The 22,213-nt window shown below is 41.5% G+C and overlaps 1 protein-coding gene across 4 annotated transcripts in view; it reads right to left on the minus strand.

The window, feature by feature from the left end:
• The window catches only part of LOC106562885 (DENN domain-containing protein 1A), a 280,022-nt gene that overhangs the window by 98,378 nt on the left and 159,431 nt on the right, over positions 1-22,213 (minus strand). For all 4 annotated transcript variants that reach the window (XM_014127956.2, XM_045689822.1, XM_045689820.1 and 1 more), the window contains exons 8-10: positions 11,396-11,449; positions 10,003-10,113; positions 6,943-7,043 (exon numbers count right to left, since the gene is read on the minus strand). In XM_014127956.2, the coding sequence (XP_013983431.2) occupies positions 6,943-7,043; positions 10,003-10,113; positions 11,396-11,449 (266 nt within the window). The remainder of the gene's footprint in view (positions 1-6,942; positions 7,044-10,002; positions 10,114-11,395; positions 11,450-22,213) is intronic.

Here is a 22,213-nt window from a genome sequence, read left to right on the forward strand (position 1 = left end):
AGATTGTAAAAGGTTAGTGCATCATTTTAGCTGGTTTTATGGTTTTGGTGACCCTGTCTTTGAATTGACAAAACATTACACACAACTCTTGTAAATGTACTGTCCTAACATACTCTAAATTTATGCTTTCGCCGTAAAACCTTTTTGAAATCGTAAAACGTGGTTAGATTAAGGAGATGTTTATCTTTCAAAGGGTGTAAAATAGTTGTATGTTTGAAAAATTTGAATTTTGACATTTATTTGGATTCAAATTTGCCGCTCTTGAAATGCACCTGCTGTTGATGGAGTGCACCACGGGTGGCACGCTAGCGTCCCACCTAGCCCATAGAGGTTAATGTCGTCATAGAATGGATGTTTCGTTGGTCTTCGCGTTCAATGATATAATTTACTTAGCTGCAGACTAATAATTAATATCAAAGACTTGTTCTTATTCTGTCGGTATCAATAGTCTAAAAGTTAACCACGTGGTATGGTTCACTTTCAGTAGATGGGTTGGATGGTCAAACCTATTGGCCAACTCATCAATTGAGTGGAGGCCTGGTCTGAAGAAATGTAAATCAGGGTATAGTTTTATAGTGACATAGAACAGCTTGTCACATGACGCCTGGTCCTGTCTGTGTCCCTGGGGGCGTGCCGATGACTGAGTTAACCTGTTAGGGCTAGGGGGCAGCATTGACACGGCTGGATAAAAAACATACCCGATTTAATCTGGTTACCACTCCTACCCAGTAACTAGAATATGCATATACTTATTACATATGGATAGAAAACACCCTAAATTTTCTAAAACTGTTTGAATGGTGTCTGTGAGTATAACAGAACTCAAATGGCAGGTCAAAACCTGAGAGATTCCTTTACAGGAAGTGGCCTGTCTGACCATTTGTTGAACTTCTTTTCCATCTCTATCATTTACTAAGGATCTCTGCTCTAACGTGACACTTCCCACGTCGTCCATAGGCGCTCAGAGCCCGGGAAAAAACAGAATGTCGTCATTCCAGCCCCAGGCTGAAACACATTATCGCCTTTCTCAAGTGGCCGATCAAGGGACACTGGCTTATGCGCATGACCCCGACCGCCCCCGCCTTTGGGATTTTTTTCTCTGTTTGCCGAAAAGGAGATTCCCTGTCGGAATATTATCGCTTTTCTACGAGAAAAATGTCGTAAAAATTGATTTTAAACAGCGGTTGACATGCTTCGAAGTACGGTAATGGAATACTTAGAATTTTATTGTCACGAATTGCGCCATGCGCGTGACACTTCTTTACTATTTCGGATAGTGTCTGGAACGCACGAACAAAACGCCGCTATTCGGATATAACGATGGATTATTTTGGACCAAACCAACATTTGTTATTGAAGTAGCAGTCCTGGGTGTGTATTCTGACGAAGACAACAAAAGGTAATGAAACTTTTATAATAGTAAATATGATTATGGTGAGTGCTAAACTTGCCGGGTGTCTAAATAGCGAGCCCGTGATGCCTGGGCTATGTACTTAGAATATTGCAAAATGTGCTTTCACCAAAAGCTATTTTAAAATCGGACATATCGAGTGCATAGAGGAGGTCTGTATCTATAATTCTTAAAATAATTGTTATGCTTTTTGTGAACGTTTATCGTGAGTAATTTAGTAAAATGTTAGCGAATTCCCCGGAAGTTTGCGGGGGTATGCTAGTTCTGAACGTCACATGCTAATGTAAAAAGCTGTTTTTTGATATAAATATGAACTTGATTGAACAAAACATGCATGTATTGTATAACATAATGTCCTAGGGTTGTCAACTGATGAAGATCATCAAAGGTGAGTGCTGCATTTAGCTGTCTTCTGGGTTTTGGTGACATTATATGCTGGCTTGAAAAATGGGTGTCTGATTATTTCTGGCTTGGTACTCTGCTGACATAATCTAATGTTTTGCTTTCGTTGTAAAGCCTTTTTGAAATCGGACAGTGTGGTTAGATTAACGAGAGTCTTGTCTTTAAATGGCTGTAAAATAGTCATATGTTTGAGAAATTGAAGTAATAGGATTTTTAAGGTTTTGAAAATCGCGCCACAGGATAGCAGTGGCTGTTACGTAGGTGGGACGAATTCGTCCCGCCTAGCCTAGCGGACCAGTTCGTAGCTGGATTCTTCACCAATCTTCCATACCTTCTCCAGAACACAAATGTCGCTTGGCTCCCCAATTCTGTGAGTTGGAAGAATTTCCTGTGTCTCTCTATGGGCCATGTGGCAAGAGATTCTCCTCTTAGAGTTTTTATAACCCTTTCACATAGGGCCTGGGTGGGGGAAGGTAGGTTGGGGGATGGTGCAAAGGGGGGAGGGGGTCAACTGTCCTCCCTGTACTCCGAGGCCAACGTCATGACAATCCTCTATTCAGTCCTTAAAGAGCAAGTACTGGATGATGAGGCTTTGCAGACAGTCTTGTGTGAAGTTGAGGCAATCATGAACGACAGACCAATCACAACTGTAACAAATGACCCTAATGATCTAGAACCCCTGACTCCGAACCATCTGCTTCATCTGAAAGCAAAGCCAGTCCTGCCACCAGGACTATTCCAGAGAAGCGACCTATACTCACGAAGGAGATGGAAGCAAGTACAATATATTACTGACCTCTTCTGGAAGACATGGATCAGGGAGTATCTTCCACTTATGCAGGAGCGGAACAAGTGGAACAAAACTAAGAGAAACTTCAGTCCTGGTGACCTTGTGGTCATCGTCGACGACACCGCCCCTAGGAACTCTTGGCTAATGGGGCGTGTGGTGGAGGCTTTGCCAGGGGCCAAAGGTCTTGTCTGGAGCATCTTGGTTAAGACTAAGACCAATATCTTACAGAGACCTATCAATAAACTCTGTCTGCTCCTGGAGGCGGCGGAGTGAGACACACACACATACACAGTGCTCCATCTTTGAATCACGTGCACCTCTGATTCGTTGATGTTGTACTCTTACATTCTTTGATGTCGTAGTCATAAATTTTTTGGACGTCATACTCTTGACATTTTTGGAAGTTGAACACCTGAACACTTCAACTCAGACTGAGATCTACGGACTCTTTTCCTATATGGCACCTTGTATATTTGTATATAGCTATGAACTGTAATAGTGCTCTGGTATAGAATGTTTTGTGTATTGGCTCTACGTTTGAATATTAAGTAATTGTTGTCCATTCAGTGCAGTCAACAATTAGGGGCCGGTATGTTAGAGCCTATTTGGACATATTTGTATAAAAGACAGAACATACAGAGCTCCATGTATATTTGTGTAAATATGAATGTATATGATGAAATATTAGGTACGTACTTTTATGATTTATATTTACCTGATTGAGATGTATTCATTTGTTGTTAGTGTAACTTAGTTTTGTCCCCCCCCTCTTGCCCATTCATTGTACTGCAGTAAGTGTGTTAGGATAAAAGCAGGAAGTTGGGCCTTTGGGGGGAGGAGTCCTTGTTAGACGCGGGAGCGGTATAGTTTTTTGACCATACAGACATACAGACAGGTCATATTGTGTATTTTCCATATCAAGTAACCTATGTTTTAAGTTGATTGGATATTCATTTTCCTGTTAGATATAAGAAGAATAAACATTTTTGTTGCCCCATATCCCTGGATCACATTGAATGTTTGGCTTTTTGGAAACCTTGAGTGTGGGCTGTATGCGTACCAAACAACCCCGCTTCAGGCTTGGGCAGTGGCTATGGTAAAGAGGAAAGGAAGCCACTACAGTGCTAAACATTTGTGAAAAAAACAGTGTGGCTAGCTCAAATGCTGACTTTTGCGTCAATCGAAACTGAACGTTCTAAATAAGCGTTCTAATCACACCGGTTTGGCTGCAGGGAACACTGTAGAATGATCAGACTTGTTTGTTGGTACGTGTGAAAAGGTTAAAAGGTGTGTTGGTGCTAGTAAAGAAGCCTGCTGCTAAGGAAATGAAGCCAGCATGTTTCTACACTGAAACAATGAAAACTTCTGGAGCTTCTACATTATGTGACCCATCTGAAACAGAGCTGTGTTCCACACCTTCAGTTAACTACACCATGGGTAGAGGGGTGGGTGAGATTATTCCTGTTGACTGAGATAGGTCCAACTACTAGGGTTCAACATTATACATACACACGCATGGACAAATACACGCACAAGCACACATGTGCACACACTCCCTCGCGCATGCACACACACAAACCTTTAGCCTTTGAACCAGAATAAGGAACCAGATACACTGCAACATTTTTTTTAATACGCGACACTGTCAAACTATTGTGATATACTCAAAATAATTGAAACAGGGTCATATTGTACTATCCACCCCTATTTCAGATGCTTTATGAATCCACATATGTATTTTATTCTACTGTGTCAAATACAACTTTAAAGGGAGCAATCTGCAGTTCAAACAACAACAAAGCATTACCCCGCCACTGTCTTGATAAACAGTTATGGTATGGGGCAGGAGAAATGTAAACACTCTCAAATTAATGGACAGAGCTAAATCAAATTTATAGGCAAGAGCATTGGATGCAAGGTAGAGTTCTCATCAGGTGTGAAAATTTGAGGCTGGTCTTAGCCAAAGGCCAGGCCCAGTCCGACATTACCGAAATGCAATGAGCCCAAACCCGAAATCCCCCCCAGACTTCTAAAAAACAGTAAATTGATTTAAACTGGTGATGAGAAGGTGGAGGAGTGAGGAGACGAGGAAACAGCCATTGTCATAGAAAAGCGAGGCGAGAAGAAAAACGTAGTTATGATCAACTGAATGATGAAAATATTGTAATAAAGTAGGCTAATGCAATTGAAGGCATGTATCAAATTGTTGCTTATACTGAAACTCACAATGTCATATCCAACCGTTATACTACATTTAAAGCAATAGCCGTGTGTGGTCAACTAGATGATAATTCCAGCACCGTTTTGATTGGGACAGCGCAATCGCGCTGCTTTCAGACAAGCATGGGGGGGACTCGTCTTGGTAAATCAATCAATGTCAGATTTTTGCTACCACTGAAAGTTTTCAACACTAGACTTTTTCCACATTTTGTTGTGTTACAAAGTGGGGGGAAAATGATTTAAATGTAATTTCTTGTCAACGATCTACACAAAATATTCTGTAAGGTCAAAGAGGAATATATATTTTTTTACATTTGTCAAAACAAAGAACACTAATATGTCTTGATTACAAGTATTAAACCCCTTGAGTCAATGTTAGAATCACCTTTGGTAGTGATTACAACTGTGAGTCTTTTTGAGTAAGTCTAAGAGTTTTGCGCACACCTGGATTGTACAATATTTGCCCATTATTCTTTAAAAAAAATTCAAGCTCTGTCAAGTTGATATACATCATTGATATACAGCCAATTTCAAGTTTTGCCATAGTTGTGTTCAAGCCGATTTAAGTTAAAACTGTAATTAAGCAACTCAGGAACATTCAATGTCATCTTGGTAAGCAACTACAGTATAGATTTGGCTTTGAGTTTAAGGGTTATTGTCCTGCTGAAAGGTGAATTTGCAGCAGCACGCAAGCCTAAGATCACCATGCGCAAAATACCAAGCATCGGCTGGATTGTTGTAAAGCTCACCGCTATTGGACTCTGGAGCAGTGGAAAAGCGTTCTCTAGAGTGATGAATCACGCTTCACCAAATCAAATGTTATTTGTCACGTGCTGAATACATTTACATTTACATTTAAGTCATTTAGCAGACGCTCTTATCCAGAGCGACTTACAAATTGGTGCATTCACCTTATAATATCCAGTGGAACAACCACTTTACAATAGTGCATCTAAATCTTTTAAGGGGGGGTTAGAAGGATTTCTTTATCCTATCCCAGGTATTCCTTAAAGAGGTGGGGTTTCAGGTGTCTCCGGAAGGTATAGGAATACAACAGGTGTAGACCTTACAGTGAAATGCTTACTTACAAGCCCTTAACCAACAATGCAGTTAAGAAAAACAAGTGTTAAGTAAAAAAAAATAGATGAGTAAAAAATAGATAAGTAAAAACGCTACAGCATTCAAGATGATTCTGTGCTTCCTGTCACGTGCTGACCAGTAAAGGGGGTTATTTGTTATTGTAGTTTGGTCAGGGCGTGGCAGGGGGTGTTTGTTTTATATGTTTCGGGGTTTTTGGTTATCGTTCTATGTTCGTATTTCTAGTTGTTCTATTTCTATGTTAGTTTTGGGAACGACCTCCAATTAGAAGCAGCTGGTTGTCGTTGCTTCTAATTGGAGGCCATATTTATATGGGTTTATTTTCTCTTGTGTTTGTGGGTGGTTGTTTCTTTGTATAGTTAGTACCTTACAAGACTGTCATTCATTTTCTTTAGTGTTCACGGTTTAAAAAAAAAATAAGTATGGACACTTACCATGCTGCGTATTGGTCCGATATTGATTTCTCCTCATCAGAAGACGAAGCTTATGACACTTCCAACTTTGTGGCAACAGTTTTGGGAATGCCCTTTCCTGTGTCAGAATGATAATGTCCCCGTGCACATAGCAAAGTCCATACAGAAATGGTTTGTCGAGATCGGTGTGGAAGAACTTGACTGGCCTGCACAGAGTCCTGACCTCAACCCAATTGAACATATTTGGGATGAATGCAGACTGCGAGCCATGCCTAATCGCCCGACCTCACTAATGTTCTTGTGGCTGAATGGAAGCAAGTCCCTGCAGAAATGTTTAAACATCTAGTGGAAAGCCTTCCCAGAAGAGTGGAGGCTGTTATAGCAACAAAGGCGGAACCAGCTCCACATCAATGCCAATGATTTTGAAATGAGATGTTCGACGAGCAGGTATCCACATACTTTTGCTCATGTAGTGTATGCCCATTTAGCAGTCATGCGTCCATACATTTATTATGAATGGGTGGTCCCAGGATTCAAACCCAATATCCTGGTGTTGCAAGTGTCATGCTCTATCAACTGAGCTACAGAGGACCATTGTGGTTACTCACCAGCAGTAGTCTATAAGGTGCTGAGGCAGGACGGGAATGTAAACGTGTTGCCAATACATGGGGTACATCATGGCCGCCGACCCATGAACACACGCAGTTAACTGTGAGGGAGAGAGTACAAAACAGGACAATCACCCACAACACCACAGAACATAAGGCATATAACTATTTTTTTACAGTTTAATTTTGAAACATACACTACCGTTCAAAAGTATGGCTATAGCCATATTCCTGAAATGTTAACGATATTCTCATATGTATCAAGTTGAGAGGTATAGAGCATCTTGCACCCGGGGTTATAATATATTTTTTCTCCGATAAGAAAATGCAAGAAATAGTGACTGTCAATATAATGTACACTTCCGTTCAAAAGTTTGAGGTCACTTAGAAATGTCCTTGTTTTTGAAAGAAAGCACATATTTTGTCCATTAAAATAACATCAAATTGATCAGAAATATAGTGTAGACATTGTTAATGTTGTAAATTACTATTGTAGCTGGAAACAGCAGATTTTTTATGGAATATCTACATAGGCGTACAGAGGCCCATTATCAGCAACCATCACTCCTGTGTTCCAATGGCACGTTGTGTTAGCTAATCCAAGGTTATCATTTTAAAAGGCTAATTGATCATTAGAAAACCCTTTTGCATTTATGTTAGCACAGACAAACTGTTGTCCTGATTAAAGAAGCAATAAAACTGGGCTTCTTTAGACTAGTTGAGTATCTGGAGCGTCAGCATTTGTGGGTTCGATTACAGGCTCAAAATGGCCAGAAACAAAGACCTTTCTTCTGAAACTCGTCAGTCTATTCTTGTTCTGAGAAATGAAGGCTATTCCATGCGAGAAATTTCCAAGAAACTGAAGATCTAGTACAACGCTGCGTACTTCTCCCTTCACAGGAGAGAGCAAACTGTCTCTAACCAGAATAGAAAGAGGAGTGGGAGGCCCCGGTGCACAACTGAGCAAGAGGACAAGTACATTAGCGTGTCTAGTTTGAGAAACAGACACCTCACAAGTCCTCAACTGTCAATTTCATTAAATAGTACCAGCAAAACACCAGTCTCAACGTCAACAGTGAAGAGGCGACTCCGGGATGCTGGCCTTTTAGGCAGAGTTCCTCTCTCCAGTGTCTGTGTTCTTTTGCCCATCTTAATCTTTTCTTTTTATTGGCCAGTCTGAGATATGGCTTTTTCTTTGCAACTCTGCCTAGAAGGCCAGCATACCAGAGTCGCCTCTTCACTGTAGACATTGAGACGGGTGTTTTGCAGGTACTATTTAATTAAACTCTATTAATTAACTTCTTGTCCACCCAAAATGACTGTAACCGTCTATCCAGGAAACCAAAGCCGACAGTCAGTCACGAGCACGCATGCACACACGGGTTGAAGTCCAAGAGGAAATTGGCCATTACTCATGGCATCAAAGCTACCCCAGAAATGAAAAAAATTACACCACCGGAAATTAGACCAGCAACTTCATTTACAGTAAGAAGAGAAAAAAAAGATCAATTCCCTACTCCTTTTCCCCTTGACAGTTCCTATCACTGATGCTTAATACGAGCGTGACAAATCCCACTGCCTTTTGTGTGTAAGGTAGGAGGAATGTAGCGCCAGCCAGCCAGCCTACAGGACTGATCATATTCAGATGGCGCCGTCAAACGCTGGCAGATGTGTCAATAATAGTGACGTTGCGCTGCCCGACAAACAACAGAACAGCCTTTCCCCAGAATAACAGCATTTGTCTCAGACATGTGACATGGGTGGTTTTCTATATTCAGAGCTGTCAAAAAGGCATGAGAGTGATCATAAAACATGCTCCTTTCTCTCACCCCCCATAAACAATCAAACTGGCCAGCTTGGTTGAGATTCTGAAAATGTTGCTCTGATGTAAGACGGGGGAAGGGAAACGTTATGACAACTCGTCATAGGGAATGGGGGGTAGGGAGAAAGGGACCTTGAGGAATGCTCTTCCACAGCCATGTCAGGTAAAGATTTTTCACTTAGATTAATCATATATCTTTTTATAAAGGAGGTGGAAGACATGTGGTTTCTCTGTTTTGGTGAAACATTAGAGGAACCTTCTGCTTTTCTCCCATGGCTCTGGTCAAAGGTAGTGCACTACATAGGTATGTCCCTTATTTCTATTCCTCAATAACCACTGATATGGAAAAGGAAAAGTGTGTTCTCTCCATATTCTTCAAAGAACATGGCCACATTTTGATGGAAGGCAAAGTTAGTTTTATACCACACATTCTAACATGTTGTCATCTTTGCTACTACATGTTCAGGTGTAGTATCTAAAGAATATAATTTTTCCATTGGGATTGTGAGCTCTATTGAGTATCCAAACTACAGTATGTGTAAAATACAGCACTTAGACTGGGCCTCGGTAATCAGACATTAGTAACTTTAAAGGCGCCGAGAGGGTGGGAGGGGCTTAATTGTGTAGCGTGGATATCACATAATGGAAGACTTAGGAATGCCTCAGGACTCCATGTTAGGACCGTTACTAGAACCATAATGGAAGACTTAGGAATGCCTCAGGACTCCATGTTAGGACCGTTACTAGAACCATAATGGAAGACTTAGGAATGCCTCAGGACTCCATGTTAGGACCGTTACTAGAACCATAATGGAAGACTTTGCTTCGTATAGTACAGTACAGTACAACAAAAGAGGGCTCCTTCAATGTATGTGTAAGGAGATATTTTTAGCAGATAACAAGTTCTTTACACTGTCCTCTCTAGAAAAAGGTGTGAAGAGGGTTACCGGTGGAGGTTAGAAAGAAAAAAGGAACAGAAAATGTAAAGGGTGTAAAAAGATTCTGCAGTTGCAGGGGAACACACCCAGGTTCCCCACACACACATCAACAATATCTTAAAACATTTCTGCTGGATAAAAATAATTACAGTTGGGTGTGCAACCACTTATGCAACAGTACCAAGCCAATCCTGTAAAAAAAGGACACTTTCATTAATAAGTGGATATGCATGGAGAGATAGAGATGAGGCGTGAAAAAGGAGGAAGAGGTGGGGGGAATGAAGAGTCTACAGTACTTACAGTGCTTAGTTTGCTACAGCAGATGAGGATTCGACGCTCATAAAGCATACTAGCGTACAGATGGAGCATGTTATTGACATCTACAGCTACAAAATATTCTGTTAGGTTTCTCTGCAAAAAAAAGGCAAAAAAACAACAAAAACAAAACAAGGTAGAGGTTAGTCGTGAAGGCAAGGGAGGACCAATGACTGTGCATGAATAGTACAAGGCATCAACATCAATTAAATAGCTTTTATTGGTATAACATAAGTATAACAGGTGAAGAGTGTAACAGGAAGACACAAACCTTTCATTGCGATCATCAGAGTGTAATACAATTAAATACAATAGTGTAGAAAACATACATTTATGCTCTTTATATCTGGGGATGCTGGAAACGAATATGTAGGCATTCCACCAGAGGTTTAAGTGAAATAAGCTGAGGTAGAAGGCAGGGGTGTGTGTATGTGTGAGCCTATATATCTGTCATTCTCCAATCCTCCACAACCATTACTTCTGAAGACTACAGCCTCCTCCTCCGACACCTCCCCCTGCTTACTGGGGTTCAAAGGTTGCCTGACGTCTCATACGGCACACAATTTAATTGTGTTGCTCTATCTATCGCTACATACATTCAGCCTGAGACTGCCGTCATCAAAGTGAGGGGCGTTGTACAAGACAAGTCATCAGTGATTGGATTGTCTCTAACCAAGCAGAGTATCAAAGCCAATTACAATTTCTGAAACACCCACGTGTGTTCAGGCTCTGGCCTAATCAATCGGTTTATTGGACCAATCAGAACGGTTTGAATGTGTTTGCATTTGAGAAGTCATCGGGGAGGTGATTATATGCAGACTTATCGTAGAGAAGAAACATTAGTGTGGGTGTGGAGTTTTGCCAGAGTCATGTGGATGGGTAACCAGGCAAGTTCAAAGGCACTGCACTGACGGCTCCCTTCTTGTCTCTGTCACGTCTCCATCACGCTGTGGGTAACAAAAGTAGAGAGACAAGCTAACATATAAGCTCTCCCTTTACCGTGTTCTGCCTGTCTCTCAAAAGGCCCATCCGAGATGGGGAGAAGGGTAGCTGGGGAGGGCTTACAGCCTTAGAGGTCTAGCGAGGGCTTGCTGATTTGCCCCAACGGCAAACTAACTATCCAAGGATGCCAGGGGCATTCGGGGAAATCCAATGAGTTATTGAATAGTGGAGTAACATTGGTGTGGTTTGTTCTGGTTTTGATCTACAATGATAACTCCTTGGGGGTAAATCTGTGAGTTCTCTCATATCAAATCAGATGAGATTGAGTCATGTATTTTGGTATATCGTCAATGATCTCAAATGGATATTGTCAGTGGTGCCGATTGTGCTGTGAATGTACACCAGAAACTGTAGGGTGAAGGCCGAAGATACTCACACTTTCAGGTATGCTGGGAAGTTCCCTTGTATCAGGCACAGTGAAGTAAGAATGCTAAGAGGGACAAGGAAATATGGCGGGTCAAAGGTCAAATTGAAGAGATTAAGGTATTTTAAGCCATTACAATTCATGACAAAAGACATACGCTAATAGGATTAACCTGTTGGGTCTAGGGGGCAGCATTTGCACGTCTGGATAAAAAAAATGTACCCGATTTAATCTGGTTACTAATCCTACCCAGTAACTAGAATATGCATATACTTATTATATATGGATAGAAAACACTCTAACGTTTCCAAAACTGTTTGAATGGTGTCTGTGAGTATAACAGAACTCATTTGGCAGGCAAAACCCTGAGACATTTTCTGACAGGAAGTGGATACCTGATGTGTTGTATTGAGTTTAAACCTATCCCATTGAAAAACACAGGGGTTTAGGAATATTTTGGCACTTCCTATTGCTTCCACTAGATGTCACCAGCCTTTACAAAGTGTTTTGAGTCTTCTGGAGGGAGATCTGACCGAACAAGAGCCATGGAACGGTGATGTCCCATTAGACACCTGGCGCGCTACTTCATGTTGGGTACCCTCGTTCCAATACGTTATAAAAGGCTATGCATTCGTCCACCTTGAATATTATTCATGTTCTGGTTAAAAAGGCCCTAATGATTTATGCTATACAACGTTTGACATGTTTGAACGAACGGAAATATATTTTTTCCCCCTCGTTCATGACGAAAGTCCGGCTGGCTTACATCATGTGCTAACGAGACGGAGATTTTTGGACATAAATGATGAGCTTTTTTGAACAAAACTACATTCGTTATGGACCTGTGATACCTGGAAGTGACATCTGATGAAGAGAATCAAAGGTAATGGATTATTTACATAGTATTTTCGATTTTAGATCTCCCCAACATGACGTCTAGTCTGTATCGCAACGCGTATTTTTCTGGGCACAGTGCTCAGATTATTGCAAAGTGTGATTTCCCAGTAAGGTTATTTTTAAATCTGGCAAGTTGATTGCGTTCAAAAGATGTAAATCTATAATTCTTTAAATGACAATATAATATTTTACCAATGTTTTCTAATTTTAATTATTTAATTTGTGACGCTGACTTGACTGCCGGTTATTGGAGGGAAACGATTTCCTCAACATCAATGCCATAGTAAAACGCTGTTTTTGTATATAAATATGAACTTGATAGAACTAAAAATGCATGCATTGTCTAACATAATGTCCTAGGAGTGTCATCTGATGGAGATTGTAAAAGGTTAGTGTATCATTTTAGCTGGTTTTATGGTTTTGGTGACCCTGTCTTTGACTTGACAAAACATTACACACAACTCTTGTAAATGTACTGTCCTAACATACTCTAAATTTATGCTTTCGCCGTAAAACCTTTTTGAAATCGTAAAACGTGGTTAGATTAAGGAGATGTTTATCTTTCAAATGGTGTAACATAGTTGTATTTTTGAAAAATTTGAATTTTGACATTTATTTGGATTCAAATTTGCCGCTCTTGAAATGCACCTGCTGTTGATGGAGTGCACCACGGGTGGCACGCTAGCGTCCCACCTAGCCCCAAGAGGTTAACACATCTGTTCAGTCTGGCATTCCCCTCTGTTTAGCTCACCCTTACTCAGCCCTATCCAAAGTTAAGTAGCTTTTATTAATTGTATTGTCTTATTCTTGTTTTATACTCTTTGTTTTTTTTAAAGGCAATTCAAGTCCCATGTATTATTATTATTATTATTATTATTAATACTGTATAGGCATTCCATACACTGAAAAAACTAGCATACTGCCTTTTTCGTTTTCCTGTTTGAATATATTTTCTTCCGTTTGATGCCTAATGAACAATACCCCGTTCTCAACAATGGTAACAGCTCAAGGAAGATGACAGACAGGGAAGGGAAGGTGAGGTGGTGCCTTGAGACTCAACGTATGATAATAAACCCAGCTCCCTTTTCTGGAAGTAGGGGAAGAGTTGAGAGTGAAGGTGATGCACTTATTACTTCCTCTATATCCCTCTCCTTGGAGGCGGTCTGTTTTTTGGGGGGTAACTCTGACTCGCTTCATCTCCAGTGAAACGCTTTGAGAAGGGGTATTAACACGGAGCCCTGAGGCATTCCTCAAAATCTTTCAAAAGGAACGGCCTGCGTTGTACCTCATGGTGCAGCACAGCTGAGGGATAAGCCTTTGAGGGTCGGGGGAAAGGTGCACCTCTCTCCCACTCCGCAGGGGTGGCAGCCTTGGTGTGCCCCCCATTGAACCCGCAACTGACCCGAAAACAGTCGGCAAGAACAGCAGGCTATCTCAAAGCATCCTCTATGAAGGATAAGGCTGTACCTCGCTGACCCAAGTGCTATGGCCATGAGATGGGTTACATTGATGTATTCTTCTAAATCCAACAAACATACTGTAGGCATATGTATTGTGTGTTAAAAGTAGATATCTAATGGGGGTTTCACATGACAGGTGCAAGAAGGGCATTGCACCAAGGGAGCCATTGTTTTTTAAGCAGCACTTCTGGGACATCACCACAGCACTCAAACAACTTGAACTTTCACCCACTGCCCACCGAGTCTGACCCTACGGCTTTTGGCATCTTGATGTATCAAGTTCAGGTAACAGAACCAAAAACGGGAAAATAATCAAATCAAATGTTATTGCTCAAATGCACCAAATACAACAGGTGTAGACTTTACAGTGAAATGCTTACGAGCCCATTCTCAACAGTCAGAGTTAAAAAGATAAATAATTGCTAAATAAAACAAGGAAATGGTAACACAATACAACAATAATGAGGAGTACCAGTGCCGAGTCAATGAGCAGGTGTCACGATCGTGTGGAGAGACGGACCAAAGCGCAGCGTGATTAAAGTTCCACATATTTATTTAAGCGAATCTTCCAAACAAAAAGAAACAAACAATCAACGAACCGTGACATCAGAGGTGCCACATGCACTAACTCAAAACAAGATCCCACAAAACACAGTGGGGAAATGGCTGCCTAAATATGATCCCCAATCAGAGACAACAAAAAACAGCTGCCTCTAATTGGGAACCATACCAAGCACAGCAACATAGAAATAATAAACCTAGAACACCCCCTAGTCACGCCCTGACCTACTATACCATAGAGAACCAAGGGCTCTCTATGGTCAGGGCGTGACAGCAGGGGTGAGAGGTAGTTGAGGTAATTGAGGTAATACAGTATTTGCATTTGGGTAGGGATAAAAGTGACAAGGCAATTAGGATATATAATAAATAGAGTAACAGCAGTGTATGTAAAGTGTGTCTATCTGTGACGCGTCAATATGCATGAGTGCGTGTGTGTGAGTGTGTGGGTAGAGTCTAGTGAGTGTGCATATATCCAGTGCAAAGGAGTCTGCGCAAAACAATTAAGACAAAATAAATAAAAGAAAAGAAATAATAACAGCCATTTGATTAACTCTTCAGGAGTCTTAGGGCTAGAAGCTTTTCAGGTGCCTTTTGGTCAGACTTGGTGATCCGGTACTGCTTGCCGTGTGGTAGCAGAGATGACAGTCTATGAATTCGGGAGTCTTTAGCAATTTTTAGGGCCTTCCTCTGACACCGTCTGGTATAGAGGTCCTGGATGACAGGGAGTTTGGCCCAAGTGATGTACTGGGCTGTACTCATCACCCTCTGTAGCGCCTTGCAGTTGCTATACCAAGCGGTGATGCAGCCAGTCAAGATGCTCTCAATGGTGCAGCTGTATAACTTTTTGAGGATCTGAAGGTCCATGCCAAATCTTTTCAGCCTCCTGAGGGGGAATGGGCATTGTCGTGCCCTCTTCACGACTGTGTTGGTGTGTTTGGAACATGATACAGTTGTGAGTTTACGCTGCGGGACTTGGAGGTAATTTGTGGTTTAGTACGGTACCCTGCGTAACCACTTCATTGCTCCAGACTAGCGCAAGGGGGAGTTAGAGCACTGATTATGCTTTTGGGTCCTACTGTGTCTCTAACTGAACTGAACTGAACAATGAACTGACAATGAATGGGCAACATAAACCTAAATAGAAACTGATAATTGTGCACAACTTCAGTATTACTTACTAAAACTGTTGTTACACTAAGGTTTTTATTATTTTATTTTGTCAGGATTATTTTGCTCTCACTGTTGTACTGTAGGCCACGCCGACCGGTCATGTTATATACCGCCTGAGTGGCGCAACAGTCTAAGACACTGCATAGCAGTGCAAGCTGTGTTGCTACAGTTGCTGGTTCTGTACCCGTGGCAGGCTTGATTGGGAGACCCATGAGATGACTGTAGGTTTTTGTTTTTCTCTCTCTAAAAACAGAAATAATTCTAAATGAACAAACTGGCTTTATTTACAAATTAGTAACATTATCTCACTGTATGTTCAAGAATAGCCTTTTTCTCACTCATTTTACGTTATTTGAAAACGAAATCATCTCCAAAATATTGTTATTTTTTAAACAAAGTGATTATTATTATTATTAATGTAGAATTATATAAAAGTCCCTTGGATATTCTCACAGATATATTATTAACCCTGTTATTAGCAGGACAATATATATTGGGCATATTGGTTATGGCTCCCGAGTGGCGCACAATGGGATTGCCTTACAGTTTTCCAGCTGTATCCACTGAAAGAGCGCAAGGTTCAAGGCACGAGGGCAGGGGGCATGGGATGGGCTGCAGAGCCGAGCACAGAAGACCGACCTAGCCCATGGGGAAGGGAGGAAGAGGGAGGGGGTGGGTGGACCCCCACCCTGCCACACTGGCAACACTTTAAGGGGCATTGCACTAATGATGGTGCTGACTCGTGAAATGTTCCCGCTGTTCTGTTCTTAGTGCCAGTCTGCAGGTTCAAACTAAAACAATGTAACTAATAATGGCATTTTTATGCTTTCATTAATAAAATAATGATAAAAATACTCTTTCAAAATGCCGATGTTTATTTAGTTATGGATCCATAACGAATTACTATGGGAATAAATATCAATAAATTACAGAAATATTCCCCAATCCTCTATATGTAACTATTAGTGGAGAGTCACATTATATCTTTCGATATACTGTAGTTCTACCATAGGCAACATGAGTCTCACTAGTATTGAGTAATGTGCTGTTAAAAGTGGTGTTGGTCTTATTTATTTAAAGAGCATATTGAAGTTAGAAGAAATTGGATTTATTTAACTAGGCAAGTGAGTTAAGAACTCATTCTTACTTACAAGGACATCCTACTCCTTCCTCCCTGTAGGGGAATTGAACCCCGGTCTCCTGCGTGCCCACAGGTACATTTTTATGGTGGAAATTATCTTCCACAAACTTGAAATGCCAGTTAGGCTCTACACCTTTGTAAAGTGGATTAATGTGCTTAATTTTAAGAAGTTATTTGCCCACTTTAGTTATGATATAAAACTTATCAAAACCTACAGGCCTATGGGCTAAGCTACATGAGGTGTGCGACAATGATTTGAAAGAGTTGCAAAAAAACAGACATGCCTTTCTTACCTTACTGCACACAAACTGTGATAATATATCAGTGATAGGCTAATATAGGCCTATATTGTCACCCCTCAGACTATTCATGATTTAATATTGCTTTTACATACATTACCATTCAAAAGTTTGGGGTCACTTAGAAATGTCCTTGTTTTTGAAAGAAAAGCTCATTTTTTGTCCATTAAAATAACATTGAATTGATCAGAAATACAGTGTAGATATTGTTAATGTTGTAAATGACTATTGTAGCTGGAAAACGACAGATTTTTTATGGAATATCTACATAGATTAGGGTTAGGGTTAGATATTGCATTAAAAAAATCAGCCGTTTCCAGCTACAATAGTCATTTACAACATTAACAATGTCTACACTGTATTTCTGATCAATTTGAAGCTATTTTAATGGACAAAAAAAATATATATATATATCTTTCAAAAACAAGGACATTTCTAAGTGACCACCAAACTTTTGAAAGGTAGTGTATACTAAATAATATATATGTGAAATTTGTTTTGATTTAAAATGGACCATTATCTTCCACCTGTCTCGAAACAGGGCAGGGGAAAAAAATACATGCACTTAAATGCACTTAAATGCACTTAAATAGCGAACGGAGGACGCTTTTCCGCTACTTGAACATGGCAGCTCTAGCATTTAGCTCAGTGTGGATGTTGCCTGTAATCCATGGCTTCTATTTGGGATATGTACATACAGTCACTGTTGGGACGGCGTCGTCAATGCACTTATTAATGAAGCCGGTGACTGATGTGGTTAACTCCTGAATGCCATGGATGAATCACGGAACATATTCCAGTCTGTGCTAGAAAAACAGACCTGTAGCTTAGCATCCACTTCATCGGATCACTTGTGTATTGAGCGCATTACTTGTACTTCCTGTTTGAGTTTTTGCTTGTAAACAGGAATCAGGAGGATATAGTTATGGGCAGATTTTCCAAATTGAGGGCGAGCTTTGTATGTGTCTCTGTGTGCGGAGTAAAGGTGAACTGGAGATATTTGCTGGTAGAAATGATGTAAAACTGGATTTACATTTTCACCTGCAACCAGGAGCACTGTCTCTGGATGAACATTTTCTTGTTTGCTTATGACCCTATACATTGAGTGTGGTCCTAGTGCCAGCATTGGTTTGTGGTGGTAAATAGACAGTTACGGAAAATATAGATAATAATAATAATATTGGTAAATAGTCGTTTATTCTCCAGTGATTGCACGTTCACCAATATAACAGGGTAGAGGCAATTTATCCACTCTCCGATGTAGTCTCGTCAGGTATCCCACACGCTTGCCACTATACCGGCGACTCCTCCTTCTTCGAGTGTCGGGATTTGGGCATGGTCTGGGATAATCAGTATGTCTTTCGCCTCCTACTTCAGTGAGTCAAAGTCCTCGTCCAAATTGAGGGTAGTGATAGCTGTTCTGACTTCCAGAAACTCTTTTTGGTCATAGGAAACAATAAGTGAAACATTATGAAAAACAAATTAAGATCAGCAGGGGAAAAAAATACACAAAACAGCACAATTGGTCAGGAACCTGTAAACTGGCCGCTATTCCCTCCAGCGACATTCTGTGTTGTAATCCAACGTTTCACATGGGATTTATTAAAACTTCTTAGGGATCAAATCCCTTTAGCGGGATCGATTTGACAACATCTGGTGAAATGGCAGAGTGCCAAATTCAAATTAAATTACTATAAATATTTAACTTTCATGAAATCACAAGTGTAATACATAAAAATAAAGCTTAACGTCTTGTTAATCCAGCCACCATATCAGATTTCAAAAAGGCTTTACGGCGAAAGCAAACCATGCTATTATCTGGACAGCGCCCCATCATACAAATGCATGACAAACATTTTTAAACCAGGGAGGTGTGACACGAAAGTCAGAAATAACGATATAATTCATGCCTTACCTTTGAAGATCTTCTTCTTTAGGCACTCCAATATGTCCCAGAAACATCACAAATGGTCCTTTTGTTCGATAAATTGCTTCTTTATATCCCCAAAATGTCCATTTATTTGGCGCGTTTCATTCAGAAAAACACCGGTTCCAACTCGCCCAACATGACTACAAATTATCTAATGAATTACCTGTAAACTTGGTCCAAACATTTCAAACAACTTTCCTAATCCAACTTCAGGTATCCTAAAATGTAATTAATCGATACAATTTAAAACAGAATATACTGTGTTCAATAAGTTGGAACGGCACCTCCATACCTTCAGGCTCTGATCAGGCCCTACACCCAAACAAGGGCACTGCGTTCATCCACCTCTGGCCTGCTGGCCCCCCTACCTCTGAGGAAGCACAGTTCCCGCTCAGCCCAGTCAAAACTGTTCGCTGCTCTGGCACCCCAATGGTGGAACAAGCTCCCTCACGACGCCAGGACAGCGGAGTCAATCACCACCTTCCGGAGACACCTGAAACCCCACCTCTTTAAGGAATACCTAGGATAGGATAAAGTAATCCTTCTAACCCCCCCCCCTTAAAAGATTTAGATGCACTATTGTAAAGTGGTTGTTCCACTGGATATCATAAGGTGAATGCACCAATTTGTAAGTCGCTCTGGATAAGAGCGTCTGCTAAATGACTTAAATGTAAATGTAAATGTAATAGAGGATAAAATCAAAGTGGAGCGAGCTACAGGTCACGGGCCCCAAACAAAAGAGTCCACTTGGCTTGACACTCATTCTGAATAGCCGTAATTCTTAATTTCTCAAAGGAAAAACATCAACCAATTTCGAAAGTCTGTTGACATCTAGTGGTGGAAGCCATAGGAACTGCAACCAGGTGCCTCATAAATTCAGTTTCCCATAGAACGTTTCCCATAGAAATCCAATAGAAAACATTTTTTTGTCCTCGGGGTTTGTCCTCAGGGTTTCGCCTGCCAAATAAGTTCTGTTATACTCACAGACATTATTTTAACAGTTTTAGAAACTTTAGAGTGTTTTCTATCCAAATCTACCAATTATATGCATATCCTAGCTTCTGGGCCTGAGTATAAGGCAGTTTACTTTGGGCACGCTTTTCATCCGGACGTGAAAATACCGCCCCCTATCCCAAAGAGGTTTTAACTACAAAAAGGTAATACGTGGTTTTAATTCTGGAGCTGCTCTGCACACACAAGCTTGTTAGCCAGCTAGCTCTGGTCCAACTTTAAGCCAACTCTCGGCAGTTCAAAGACAATCAAAGTTCCTCAATAGAAGCCACTCCTCCATAGGTATAATTCATAACAAGGCCCAGCACGTCAAGCCAAGTCTTCTTCTCCACCCTCTTGCATTCTCTCCCCACCCACAAAATTTCAGTCGCATTTTGCGCCCTACACTTGTCTGTCCATTGCACATGTAAAGAACTATAGCCTAGGCAGCCTATAGCATCCATGCACTACCGGCTGCCTAGGCTAAAACAACTATAGCTTGCCTGCTCCATAGCAAGCTACTCTATCCGCACTGATTTGTGAAGTACAGGTTTAAACCTCTAAAATCAACTTATTTTTTCATTAGCTCGACAGTAAATTACTTCACCAATCAGTGTGGATACAGCAGAACTGAAAGCACGAAACGAGTAGAGTAGTTGTTTCCGCCGCAAGGCAATCAAAAAGGCAAAACGTTAATATCAAGACAAAGTGGAGTCACAATTCAACGGCTCAGACAGGAGACATGTGGCAGGGTTTACAAACAATCATGACTACAAAAGGAAAACCAGCCACATCGCGGACACAGACATCTTGCTACCAGACAAGCTAAACACGTTCTTTGCCCGCTTTGAGAATAACACAGTGCCACTGACGCGGCTCGCTACCAAGGACAGTGGGCTCTCCTTCTCCGTGGCCAACGTGAGTAAGACAAACGTGTTACCCCCGCAAAGCTGCCGGCCCAGGCGGCATCCCTAGCCGCGTCCTCAGAGCATGCACAGACCAGCTGGCTGGTGTGTTTACAGACATATTCAATCTCTCCCTATCCCAGGCTGCTGTCCCCACATGTTTCAAGATGGCCACCATTGTTCCTGTATGCAAGAATGCAAAGGTAACAGAACTAAATGACTGACTATTGCCCCGTTGCACTCACATCCATCATCATGAAGTGTTTGAGAGACTAGTCAAGGATCATATCACCTCCACATTACCTGTCACCCTAGGCCCACTTCAATTAGTTTAACGCCCCAATAGGTCCACAGACAATGCAATTGCCATCATTTTTACATTTACATTTTAGTCATTTAGCAGACACTCTTATCCAGAGCAACTTACAGTAGTGAATGCATACATTTCTTTCTTTTTTTGTGCTGGTCCCCCGTGGGAATCGAACCCACAACCCTGGCGTTGCAAACACCATGCTCTACCAACTGAGCTACAGGGAAGGCCATCACACTGCACACTGCCCTATCCCATCCAGACAAGAGGAATACCTATGTAAGAATGCTGTTCATCGACTACAGCTCAGCATTTAACACCATAGTACCCTCCAAGCTCATCATTAAGCTTGAGGCCCTGAGTCTCAACCCCGCCCTGTTCACCCATGACTGCGTGGCCATGCACGCCTCCAACTCAATTATCAAGTTTGCAGATGACACAACAATAGTGGGCTTTATTACCAACAACGACGAGACAGCCTACAGGGAGGAGGTGAGGGTTCTCCGAGTGTGGTGTCAGGAAAATAACCTCTCCCTCAACGTCAACAAAACAAAGGAGATGATCGTGGACTTCAGGAAACAGCAGAGGGAGCACCACCCTATCCACATAAATGGGACAGCAGTGGAGAAGGTGGAACATTTGAAGTTCCTCTGCGTACATATCACGGACAAACTGAAATGGTCCACCCACACAGACAGTGTGGTGAAGAAGGCGCAACAGCGCCGCTTCAACCTCATGAGGCTGAAGAAATTTGGCCTTTCACCTAAAACCCTCACAAACTTTTACAGATGCACAATTGAGAGCATCCTGTCAGGCTGTAACACCGCCTGGTACGGCAACTGCATCGCCCACAACCGCAGGGCTCTCCAGAGGGCGGTGTGGTCTGCACAACGCATCATCGGGGGTAAACAACCTGCCCTCCAGGACATATACAGCACCTGATGTCACAGGAAGGCCAAAAAGATCATCAAAGACAACCACCTGAGCCACTGCCTGTTCACGCCGCTATCATCCAGAACAGGTACATCAAAGCTGGGGCTGAGAGACTGAAAAACAGCTTCTATCTCAAGGCCATTTGACTGTTAAACAGCCATCACTAGCACTAGAGGCTCCTGCCTATATACAGACTTGAAATCATTGGCCACTTTAATAAATGGAACACTAGTC

This window comes from Salmo salar, chromosome ssa11 (genome assembly GCF_905237065.1).
Source record: "Salmo salar chromosome ssa11, Ssal_v3.1, whole genome shotgun sequence".
NCBI classification, from domain to species: domain Eukaryota; kingdom Metazoa; phylum Chordata; class Actinopteri; order Salmoniformes; family Salmonidae; genus Salmo; species Salmo salar.